General features: G+C 52.5%; 1 protein-coding gene across 7 annotated transcripts in view; it reads left to right on the plus strand.

Moving 5' to 3' along the window:
• The first annotated feature begins 8776 nt into the window (after positions 1–8776).
• Positions 8777–12262, plus strand: part of Slc66a2 (solute carrier family 66 member 2) — a 28636-nt gene continuing 25150 nt past the window's right edge. For 3 of the 7 annotated variants that reach the window (XM_027935325.3, XM_027935326.3, XM_027935327.3), the window contains exon 1: positions 9544–9846. In XM_027935325.3, the coding sequence (XP_027791126.2) occupies positions 9644–9846 (203 nt within the window). In that variant the 5' untranslated portion in view covers positions 9544–9643. Of the gene's footprint in view, positions 8896–8932; positions 9847–12262 lie in introns of those variants that run through there. The other 4 variants (XM_027935324.2, XM_027935320.3, XM_027935321.3 and 1 more) reach the window with 4 other exon arrangements.

Raw genomic sequence — 12262 nt, forward strand, 5'->3', positions numbered from 1 at the left:
CCACATCCCCAGCCCTGTTTTGTATTTTATTTAGAGACAGGGTCTCATTGAGTTGCTTAGCACCTTGCTTTTGCTGAGGCTGGCTTTGAACTTTGAACTCCTGTCTAACCTCTTGAGCTGCTGGGATTATAGGTATGTGCCACAGCACTGGGCTAAAAAGACTTTTTTCAGAGCCAGGTACCATGGTGTGCACCCTTAATCCCAGCGACTCTGGAGACTGAGGCAGGAGGATCACAAGTTTAAGGCCAGCCTGAGCAATCTAGTGAGACCCTATCTCAAAAAAAAAAAATGATCTGGGGGGTGTAGCTCAGAGGTAGAGCACCCCTGGGTTCAATCCCAAGTACAAAACAAAAACAACAGAATGCTTGGGGAGTCTTCCCTCATGCCTCTGATGGTGACTAATAAGTAAGAAGAATACAACTTGTGGGACCAGATTTATTTCCTAACTTTTTTTGTTTCGGTAAAGCCTGAACCCTACTGGCATGGCAGTCTCAGTCATAACATTTAAAACTCACTGAGGGATCTTTTCTCTGTTATTCAGAAACAGAAAGCCCAGGGGGCCTGAGTTGAGGACAGAGCCCAGAGCTGTCCATCCTCTGCTCACACTCCAGTGACCACTGGACTGTCACAAACAAAAACAAAAATTGCCATTCAACCACTGGACTGTCACAAACAAAAACAAAAATTGCCATTCAACCACTGGACTGTCACAAACAAAAACAAAAATTGCCATTCAACCAGCAAACTGACATGATCTATTGATTAAAGCAATCCCCCAGTTGGAACACAGGAGGAGCCCTGGGTCTCATTCTTGATTGACAGCTAATGGAGACTCATTGCCAGCTGTGCCCAGAGTTATTTCCTTGGGCTCAATGTGATCGTTTCTACAGAGTTTGCTTTCCTGAACATGTTAGCCCTAAGGCAAGCATATAGAACTGCTTGGGAATCAACAAACAAGAAATTGATTGCTGAGCCCTGGCTGGGATGATGATTGACCCTGGAAACATACAACACTAAATATTAAATTTTATTAAAATGTGCTGAGGATGTAGAAATTAGGCCACACTTCCCTGGTGTGAGGACAATTGGGAATAAAGGGCGAAGCTCCTGTTACTGGCCTGAGAAGCAGAGGAAAGTTTGGAAGGCAGGAAGCAGCTTTCCTGAGAGTGAGTGCCTGGGGAAGGCCCAGTCCTCAGGCCTCCCATCTAGCATGGCGCCAGTTTCAAGGGCAGCCTCTGGGCTGCAGGAGGAGGTGCTGCCAGCTGAACTGTGGTTACCACGGGCTCTTTGTGCTGCTCTTCCATTGTTGTGCATTTGTGAAATTTCTGTAAAATTCTATTGGGGAAAAGATTTGCGTATACATTATATTTTTATTTATTATAAAATAGTCATAATATTTTCACGATCTAAACTTTTAACTTTTTTTTTTTTTTTTAAACTTTTAACTTTTTTAATGTGACTTTCATCAACTACATTTTGAATCCCACTAATTATTTCCTGTGCAGTTGAAGCCCCAGCTATGACATTGGGTCTTTGCAGGAATCAGCAGCCCCTCTAAGGAGCTGTCTCCTGAGACTACAGGCAGTAGCTCCCAAACCTGGCTGCACATTCAGCAGCTGGGCACTTTGCAGGGCTGCCCAGCAGCAGCCACTGTCAGCCTCTGCGTAGCTTTCAACACACAGACCCCAGGGGGTTCATGTGGCTTAAAGCTCTGAATGCACAGAAAACTAGGAAAGCAGGAGAGGGGGACATAGCAGAAAGGACCTTGTGTTCTTGACTTTAGGTGGGTGCCAGTGTGCTACTGTGATTCATTTAGGATGAGAAACAAGATATATCTGAGTCCTGTATGCCTCCTGAATACACACACAAAGAAGGGTGTGCCTCCCTAGGTTGCGGGCACTGTTGATAGTCCACAGCCTGAGGCTCACTCTGACTCAGGCCAGGGCTCAGCTGCTGGATCTGAGAAGCCACAAGATGACACAGAACTGTAAAAAGTTCTATGTGAAGTGCTTATTTCAGATCTGTGGCTGTAACATTTGTTTTGAAGTTAATAAAAGTGGCGTTGAAATAAATGGAGAAGAAATGGAGAGCAGCAGTTTGTTATCTGGGAAACGTCAACAGGATTGCTGCCCTGCTCTTCAGGGAAAAATATCTTTGGGGGACTGAACATTTGACTGTAAGAACAGGGTAACACCAGAGACTATGTCTATGATTTTAGGGTTTTATTTATAATTTTATAATAAATTTATTATTATTATTATTATTATTATTGTAGTTCTAGATAGAGAGAATGCCTCTATTTTATTTGTTTCTACATGGTGCTGAGAATTGAACCCAGTGCCTCACACATGCTAGGCCAGCACTCTGCCACTGAGCCACAGCCCAGCCCCAATAAGATTTAATAGTAAAAATTAAAGTGAATTATTTAGGATTAACTCAATAGACTTACTACTTTTATTCATAGCAGCTCACTGCCCACGTGGGCCCCTGCACACCAGGGTGCCTTTGTAAGCCTGCATCCCACAGCTGGTGTTGGCGATGGAGGGCAGATGCCTGTCAGTCACTCTGTCACACCCGGCAGCTCCACACCAAGCAGCCGAGGGGCTGAGGGGCAGGTGCGAGGCCTGAGGATGTGGTCTGTCATTCACAGTAACAGCAGGTAAGAAGCAGCCTGTATGTGCACCAACATTGACTGATGCCCAAGTCATGGGATGTCCTCACTACTGACGCTAAGCAGACACCCTCACTGGGTCACCGTCACTGTGGTACTGACATAGGCCAGTGTCCAGTGTGCATCCCTATTTCATCCCAGTTTGGGAAAGTCATGAACGTATATTCTGCATAAAGCTGTGCTTCCAGAGCTGTGTGATGATCCCTGGGTAGTCTGTGAATGCTCTGGGAGCAGACTCCATGGCTGGGGTGCCAGGGACAGGACCTTCCCCCAGCAGTGAGGCACTGGACGCACCACACAGCAAGGTGTCAGCAGCTGGCTCAACATCTGAGTCCATGTTGGCACTCCATCACTCCTGGTGACAGTCTGCAGCCGTGTTGGGGTGCTCTGGAGAATAGGTGCCTCCCAGGCACAAACTGCTTTGACAGGTGTCCCAGGTCACATGCTCTCACCCACTTCTGATTACTTATTGCCCATCTACCATTAATTTCCTTGTCCCTCTCCAGGCTAAGACAGACTCCTAAGTTCCCCTGAGACAGAGTTTCTCAAATTTGTTTGGAACTGAGAACCACCTGTGAGGCTTGGCAAAACAGATTCCCAAGTCCTGAGTGGGTGGGGACCAGTAGGCCTGGGGACCTGAATCTTTGCAGTACCAGGTACTGCTCACAGCACCTGCAAACCTTTTCCTGGGGAAGTGCTTATCAGGGGTGAGGTGCTGTGTTCAGGGTCAGGATTGTCCTCAAGGACAAGGAGAAGCTATTTGAGGCTTGAAGGAGTTTCCTGGGGGTGGTGTAACAAACCACTACAAACTGGGTGGTGATTAAAACAACGGAAAAGTATTGTCTTACAGTTCTGGGAGCCAGAAGTCCAAGACCAAATGTCGATGGAGCTGCAGTCCCTCTGCAGCTCGTGTGTGTGTGTGTGTGTGTGTGTGTGTGTGTGTGTGTGTGTGTGTTGGGGGGTCCTTCCTGATGCTTCTAGTCTCTGGGGACTTCGGTGTCCCTTAGCTTGAGGTCACATTGCTCTGATCTCCACCTGCAACCTCATGTGGTATCTCCTCTTCCTGTGAGGATACCAGTCTTTGCCTCAGGGCCCACCCTACTCTGGCATGACCTCATCTTAACTAATCATATCTGCAAAGACCTATTTCCAAATAAGGTCCTGTTTCACATTCTGGGGCCCCATGGGGATATGGATTTTGGAGGACAGTGCTCACCCCCCTCAAGGCTCACCATGGGCTTACTCTCTTCCATTTTCCAAGACCCAGGATTGGTTGGGGGTGCTTCCTGGTTCTGAACCTCAGGCCCTAGGAACTCCGAGTCTTGTTCCCAGGGTACCTGGGCCTGTCCTCCGCCTGTGGAGGTGACCTGAGCTCTGGGGCCCCCATTGGCATGTATGAAGCTTTAGCTCTCTTGGAGGGCTGCAGGCTCTGTGGGAAGAGTGGGAGCCATGAGGCCTGCTTTGGGGATCTTTCCCAGAGATGCTGGTGACATGAGCCAGCAGATGGTAGGCGGCTGCTTCTGTGTGAGACTTTGTGCCAGGCAAGACCATTAACCCTCAGGGAGCAAAACCCACACCTTCCTAACTTTGGCCTGACCTGGGAGCACTTTTTCCTTTCTCAGCACCGGGGATGGAACCCAGGGTCTGGAGTGTGCTAGGCACATCTCTGTCATTGACCACACCCCAGCCCAAGGGGCCATTGCTCTGGGTTATTGCCCATGTCCTGCATGTGCAATGGAATCAGGGTGTGCCTAGCTCATGTGCAGGGTGGCCCCTGACACTGGGTTTCAAAGTGGACATGTGCATGTGTACATTTTCTTGGGACTGTCCTCCATCTGTTCTGTCGCTCAGCATGGTGTTTTGGGCCTCAGACTCCAAAATTTATACGGAAAGCTCTAAATCCACCTTGCACAATGCCTGCTGACACATGGCAGATACTGGAATTTATTTGCTGAATTAGTGAGTGGAAGCTGGCCAGTCAACATCCCTGTGAAGAGGACTCAGTGCTGCCCCTCTAATGAGGCTCCTGGATTTCATCCGTGGTGTGGGGGTGGGGTGACTGGTGTGAAGCTAGGGGCACATAGAGTACTTGACACATATCTTGGTGAGATCTGTGGGGTTTCAAGCATTTGCTAAGTAGACTGAGGATATTCATTATAAATTCTGCAAGCCAGGGCATTGGAGCTCACACCTCTGCTGCTCTGGCTGAAGCCATGGTCCATGATACTCACATGTAAACCCAAGGGTCACCAGGTGGCCACTGTTTTATCCTCAGGTGCTCTTGTGGGTGGACATTATTAAGAATTTTGAAATGATGTCAATTTAGCCTTAAAGAGGTATGGGTTTCCTCAAAAGCCCTTGTGGGCAGAGGGCACATGCCTTGACCTGGACCTACCTGGTGTCTGACTGGATACATTTCAGTACTATGCCACTTTTCACTGAGTGCCTCATTGGACTGTTCTCTTGAGGCAACTACAGACCCACACGCAGTTGTAAGCAGCACAGCACACCCCCTTTCTGCATTTGGATCACTTTTGACTGGGTGTTCCTGTGTGCATCAAGGTACATGATGGGCTGTTCCATCACCCCCAGGATCCAGCCCACCCACCACCCCTCATGCTGTCCCCAGTGCAAATCCTTGATCTTTCCTCTATTTCTGAAGTTTTGGCCCTTTAAAGATGTGATATACACGGAATTACCATGTGCAGCTGCTGGGTTGGCTTTTCACACCGCCTGAATTCGTGAAGGTGCTCCGCAGCAGCGTCCCAGGCCTCTCCAAGTGTTTTCCAGGCCAAATACCATGCCCCAGAATTGTTTGGGAATCAAACACCAACTCTGAGAAAAAATGAAAAGGCTGCTTTTCTAGGTGAAAAGTTTCCATGTCTGGCTGCTACAGGGAAGCTGCAGGGGCCCTGCCTGGGCTGAGAGCTGAGGCCCACCCAGCAGATGCAGGGAAGGGGTGGGGTGTGTGTCCTCTGGGAGGCCAGTGTGCTCACACCAATGACAGTGAGGGAACAGGGTGGGCAGAGGATGAGAAGAAAGTCATAAACAAGAACAAAGAACACCTGCAAGCAAACGCACATTTTGCACTACTGCTGAGAGCCATGACGCACGGCATTTTTGGTTGAAAGGTGACCCTGCTCGGGGATTAGGGTGGCTCCAGGTTTAGGGTGGATCCTGCTGGATTAGGGTGGCTCCAGGTTTAGGGTGGATCCTGCTGGATTAGGGTGGCTCCGGGTTTAGGGTGGATCCTGCTGGAATAGGGCGTATCCTGCTGCCTCAGGTGCCCGCTCCTGGAGTTCCGTTGAGTTCAGAGGGTATTTGGTACGCAGAGCCCGGTGGGGGATAAATTTTCCCAGAACGTGCGTGTAGAGTGCCGGTGAGAGTTCGGGAATAAAGAATTGCTGTTTGAATCTACAAGGCGGTGTGGTGGCCTGGTTATTCTGTGCCCAGCCAGACTGCGGCACACTATAAATTCTCTCTAGCAGGATTCCTTTTCTGAGCCCTAACCCTGGTCCTGGGGTGGCATCTCCAATCACCCTCCTTTGTATTTTCCTGGAGGGAAAGGTGGGCGGGGAATAGGGAAGTCTCCTCTAAGGCCCAGCTGTCATGACTAGGGTGATTTGGATTTGCTCCTATAGAAGTATAGTTTGTTAGGCACCTGCTGAAGTGGCTCCCAGTCGGATTCAGGCTTTAATGGGTCTCCTGGGGTGGGGGGCAAACCTGGTGACTTGATTTTCCCCAACGGAGCTGGCAGAAGTGCTTGGAGTAGCTCAGCTTCCTCTCAAGACCAAGGTCCAATGGCTGGTCATCACCTGTTGCTGGGCCCTGCGTCAGGTTGCTGTGGCCCCTGTAACAAATGACCACCACCCAGGAGGCTTTAACAGTAGAACGTCATTCTTTCCAGTTCTCCAGGCTGGAAGTCTGAATCGTTTTACAGGGTGGAAATAGAGTGTTGGCTGGCCAGGCACCTCCACGGCTCCTGGAGAGAACCCAAACCTGCTGGCCACAGGTGTCCCTGGCTGTGGCTGCAGCCCTTCAACTCCCAAGGCCTCAGTTTCAAACCTATCTGCTCCATCTTTACATGCCTTCTCTCCTTGGGTCAAGCTTCCTGCCTCCTGGTTACAGAGATACATGAGACTGTATTTGGGGCCACAGGATGACCTCCCTGTCTCTAGACCCTTAATTGCATCTGCCAAAAACAAAAACAAAAACTAGTGTTTTCTGTGTACAGAAGCCCTCACAGGCTGTTGGAGTTAGGACATCTCGGATCACTTTTCACCACACAGTGTGGCTGGCTTCCTTGGGAAGGCAGGAGTTAGGTACAGGTGCAGCATCTGTGGTGAGCTGGATATCCTTCTGCTTGGATCCCAGGGCAGGGGACATGAAAATGTGAAGCCAGCTCTGCAGACCACAGTTTGCCTCTGTCTGTGGGGGTGGCCCAGGACCAGAATGCAAGGCTGTCCTGGAGGGATCCCCAATAACATTGAGCAGTAGAAAGCCAACTTGCCTGAGTGACTCCATGACCTCTTAGATAACAGGACAAACAAGGTGTGCAGCTGTGACTCCCTAGATGCCCCTGTGAGTCAGGAATGGGAACATTCTAGATGATTTAGCATGTGGGGGAGGGTGGGATAGTTTTTGCTCTTGACCCTGCCACAATCTTTTTTGTCTGTTCCTGTGTGGGTTTCTGCTGCTGAACACTGAACGGTGTTGGCTCAGAGAAAATGTCTCTGAGCCTTGGAGGTTGGAGGCTGTGTTCATCAGCTTTCTGCCACTGTGACAAAATACCTGAGAGTATGAACTTAAAAGAAGGAAAGATTTATTTTGGCTCATGGTTTTGGAGGTCCCAACATTCTGGCCTGTGTCCAGGCAGAGCATGGCAGGGAGTATGTGGTAGAGCAAAGCTGCCCACCTCATGGCATGTCCCCAGAGACCTCACTTCTTTCCACCAGGCCCATCTCCTCTGGTTCCACCACATCCCAAGAGTTCCATCAGCGGGGGACCCAGCCACCAACATGTGGCCTTTAGGGGACACTTAAGTTCCAAGCTACAACAGAGGTGAGAGATGTACTCACTTAGGTCTTTGGGGTCAGGCTGCTGGTCAGTGTTCCTGCTCTTAGATCAGTATTCTCACGGTTTCCCACAATGCCAGCAGACTGGGAAACAGGAGGCCAGGCTAACTAGATCTGGGAGAGGGGTGAACTGGTGAGGAGACCGGCAACACTTGGAGCCATGGCCCCCACCCACCTGCGTTTTAGTGCCCCTTTTGTGATGCTCCCCTTGGTAGGAAGGGCCTCCAGCAAAGCCGGTGTGTGTGAGTGTTTCCTAAGGGACTGTGGTCTTCTTCTCTGCCCTGGAGGCTGGCCTCCCAGGGTCCCTAGCAGGTCTTGGGGTGGGCTCCACTCCAGCACTCCCAGGCCAGCGGACACACTCAGGAATTCCTTTGTTCTTTTTCCTTCAACGGGCATCCTGAGGATTGACCACATACAACCGAAGGCAGAAGGAGAGGCTCAACAAACTGGGCACACTGGTGTGCTGATGCCAGCTGATGCCAGCTCAGGAGTCGCCCAGCAGCTAAGAGCGCCCAGGAAGCTTCCGCCGCGGTGACGGTGACGCCTGGGCCGCTGTCCCTGGAATGGAGGAAATGTCTATGACCCTGCACAGGGCAGGGTTCCGTTTCCTGGAGAGAAACCCAACCCCGCTGGGACCTGTGCGACTCCTCCAGGGCTCAGTGGTCTCCAGGACTGTGAACTTCCGAACTGGACCAGCGTGGCCAGCCCCGCACAGGCTCCTCTGTTACCCGCAGGGCGCCCGGCGACTTTCCCCAGGACGGGACTTCCCTGGCCAGGGCTCCCTCTGGTTCCCCAGGACTGCGTCCTTGGCTCTAGGTGGCAGCGCTCTGCGTCTACACCGACCCCATTCGCGAGCCGGGGCTGATGGAAACAGGTTCACTCGGGCACCCGAAGACTTGCCCAGCCCGCCAGCAATTTCCTAACCCCGGCTGCCTAGAGGGGTGGAGCCCAACGCCCACCGCCCCTTCCCGCCCCCACGGAGCCGGGGGTCGGGTCCTCGGCGTCGTCACGCCCTGGCTGGCGAGCGCTAGGACCCGCGCCGCCTTCCTGCGGGCCCGGAGTGGGCGGGGCCTTCCATTGTGACGTCGCAGGGGCGCGCTCCCCGCCCTCGCGGACAGACTGACAGACAGACCGGCGTGGCAAGCGCGGGTAAGGGGCGCGGGGCGCGGATCTGGGCGCGGGGCCGCCCGGCCGTCTGTCCTCCTCGGGGTGCGCTCTGAGACGCCCTAGGGGGGTCGAGGACACCGGGTCGGCCACGCGATCACGGCCTCCGCCGCGCCCCGAACCCCCCGCCGGGCCGCGCGCCCGCCCTTCCCCCACGGCGGACTTGCTCCCCCGGCCCTGTCACCCCAGTGGTGACTTCCTCCCGCCGTACGCCCTCCCCACCCACATGCACCCTCCTCTTACTCTACCCCAAGGCCGTGCGCTCTCCTCCCACCGCCATGCACCCTCCTCCCATTTCACCCCGCTTCCCGGCCTTGCGCCCTTCCCCGCTCCGGCCAGGCGCTCTCCGTCCTCCCAGCTGCCTGCTGGACAGAAGGCCCGGCGCGGGTCTCCAGCTCCCAGAGCCGCCCCGGTCCCGGGAGGGGGTCCTGCCCCGGCCGCCAGCCCTGAGGTGCCCTTGGTGCGAGCGTCAGCTTCGGCCTCCGGAGCGCCGCCCTCACTGGCCCCACAGGCCCTTCAGCTGGGCAGCGGGAAGTGGTGCGCCGGAGCCGAGCTTCTACCAGGAGTTCTTTACTCTCGTCCCCCATTGCCAGACCCCGATGGTGGAGGATCGCGCAGGAGAGCGGCTGCAATGTAGAGGGGAACGTCACTGTGCGGATTCTGGAGCTGTGAGAGCGCTGGGGCTCGTGCCAGGTGGACTTCGGCCGGACGGCAGGGCTGCCCGGTGCCCGGGATGGAGGCAGAAGGTTTGGATTGGCTTCTGGTCCCGCTACATCGGCTGGTTTCCTGGGGGGCCGCCGCAGCCATGGTTTTTGGGGGCGTGGTGCCGTACATCCCGCAGTACAGGGACATCAGGAGGACTCAGAACGCCGACGGCTTTTCCACCCACGTGTGTCTGGTGCTACTGGTGGCCAATATTCTACGGATACTCTTCTGGTAAGCTGGGGCTTTGACCTGAGGGTGCCTGGGGAGATGGCATTCTCTTTTGGGGTTTGTTCCAGATGAGAGGCGAGGGTGGAGGTGTCTACTTCCTCAAAGGGACCCATTCACACCTTCGGGTGGCTCAGGGGCCCATTTTACAGGTGGCTGGTGTGGGACCTCCGCAGTCACTGAACTTCTTAGAATGAGATTATTTCTCTGGAGAAGTTGGAATACTCTCAAATACAGTCTCCAGATCTGCCTTTTTATTTGATGAGTGGCTTATCTGTATCTGATACTTCCTCTTTGTGAGCATTTCCTGGGACTGATTCTAGTGGTGGGAAGGGGCCCTCTGCCTGGCAGACTCTTAGCTGGTGTGGTTTTATTTTCCTTAGAAAGGAAGTCCGACCTTCTGGATAGTACTCAATTGGAGACTGTCTTCTTGCTTCTCTCAGGCCAGCTTCCTCTTACTCTCATTTGTGTTCTGCGAGGAAGTTGAGGTTAGTTTAACAGTTGCTAAAGCAGACATAATTTGGAGGGTGAATTTTCAGAGGAAATGAAGAGAGAGATATCAGAGCCTCATCCTAAGGTTAAAGAGGTCTGGCATTTTTCCTTCTGGTCCCAAGGCTTCTGTGCTGATAGGAAATTTTCATGAGGGTGAGCTGAAGCGGCCCAGAAGAAAGGCTCAGGCAGTTTCCCAGTTTCTGGATGCAGTTTGAGTAATCATGTATCTGCCTTTTAGCATCAAACCAGTAGCACCAAGCCGACCTTAGTGAGGTATGATTCACACTAAGTAAAATGTCCCTGTTTGAAGTGTACATTCCAATGCGAGACTCCCTGAACTCAGGAGCTGCAGGTTCTCTCTTTCTGCTCTGCCCTGGGCCAGATGCTGAATAGCCCTGGGATGGGTTTTGCCCCTGTCTGGGATTTTTAGAAGTCAAACTAGTGAGTTGAATCGTGTAAGAATTTGGTGGAGTGGGAAGGTTTGGCCATTGCAGCAATGTTGGATACCTTGAGCTTTGTCTCTGGGCCAGGAGACTTCTGAGGAGGCTCTCACTGTTGTCTGAAGAAAGTTGTAAGACCACGTTTTGAAGATTTTTCCCTTCCTCCTCCTTGTCCCTTGGCTGAGGGTGGAGGTCCCTAGCTACCCCGTGATGGGACTGGGTGCCCTGAAGTGGACTTATCTCAGGTTGAATGGAAATATCTTCCGAGATAAAATTGTGTTCAATGATGTCGTTCGCCTTGAGCATGAACAGAGCAGGGCACACTCCCAGACAGGCTCCTCAGTGCAGCCCGGGCACAGTGTCCAGACTGTGAAGGAGGGCATGCTTGTCTTTCTCCAGAACAGAGGAGAATCACATGAAGTTGATTGATGAATGGGAAAAAGTGCCCCTTTGAGTGTTTCCATCAGTATGCTATTGTTCAGAATTAAAAAAAGAAAATAAAGTTTTAATGTACATTTGAGCACATGGTGTGGGGAAGTCATAAGTGAGGCCAGTTTCCTGGTGTTGCCTGGAGACTGCCCCTAGTGCTCCCAGGGGAGAAGTACACAGGAACTGGTGTCCTTGCCTTTGCGCTGGGGCCTCTGAGGCCCTTGAGTGCTCTCCTAGGGGTTACAGGGCCACCTTCCCGGGGATGCCAGGCTTGTCTGCAGGTGTTCCTTTCTGTAGAAACACATACTGAGCTGTCCTGGGCCACTCAGGCTTCTATGGTCACATATAGGCCCTGGCTCCCAGCATGTTCCAGAAGACTGGGAGGAGGACCCAGAGGGTGATGGCCCTTCTCTGGTCTGCAGCCTAGCCTGTCCCTTCCCTGCTTCTTGCGCAGTGGGCCTGAGGGTAGTCTGCCACATGTCCCCAGTGCTGCTGAAGGACCTTGGAAACCCTGCTGGCCAAGGCCATGTGCTGATCCTTATATCCCTGGAGCCCCTCAGAGCCCTGTGCATGTCTCCTTCCAAGCTCCAGGCCAGCAACCTCTAATCCTACAGATTTTGAGGATTTCCCTGATGTCAGGCATGGCCAGGGCCACGGGGCTTTTGCTTTAGCAGGAGTGATACTTGAAATGTACCACCATGCACACATGCAGGTGTATATGTGCCCCACCCCCCATGAACACTCAGAGTGGTTGTGGGTGGGGCAGAGTAGGTGAAACTGGAGCCTGCTACATACCAGGATGGTGGTGGAGCTGGAGGCTTCATGGATTTCACAGTGCTGGCTGGGATTCAGACCTCAGACCTCCGATCCCCTGTGATATGTCCTACCCCTATTGAGAGCTGCTCTACAGTCCTGCAGGAAGGGGCTGATTTGAGTGTAAACTCAAGGATTCTGAAACTTATGTAACTCTCATGGCCTCATTTCTTACAATTTTTGTCATTTTGCAAAACTAGCATTCAGCAGATCACACTCCATGAAATGTCAATGTGGAATTTGGTGTT

This window comes from Marmota flaviventris, chromosome 16 (assembly GCF_047511675.1).
Source record: "Marmota flaviventris isolate mMarFla1 chromosome 16, mMarFla1.hap1, whole genome shotgun sequence".
Classification (NCBI taxonomy): domain Eukaryota; kingdom Metazoa; phylum Chordata; class Mammalia; order Rodentia; family Sciuridae; genus Marmota; species Marmota flaviventris.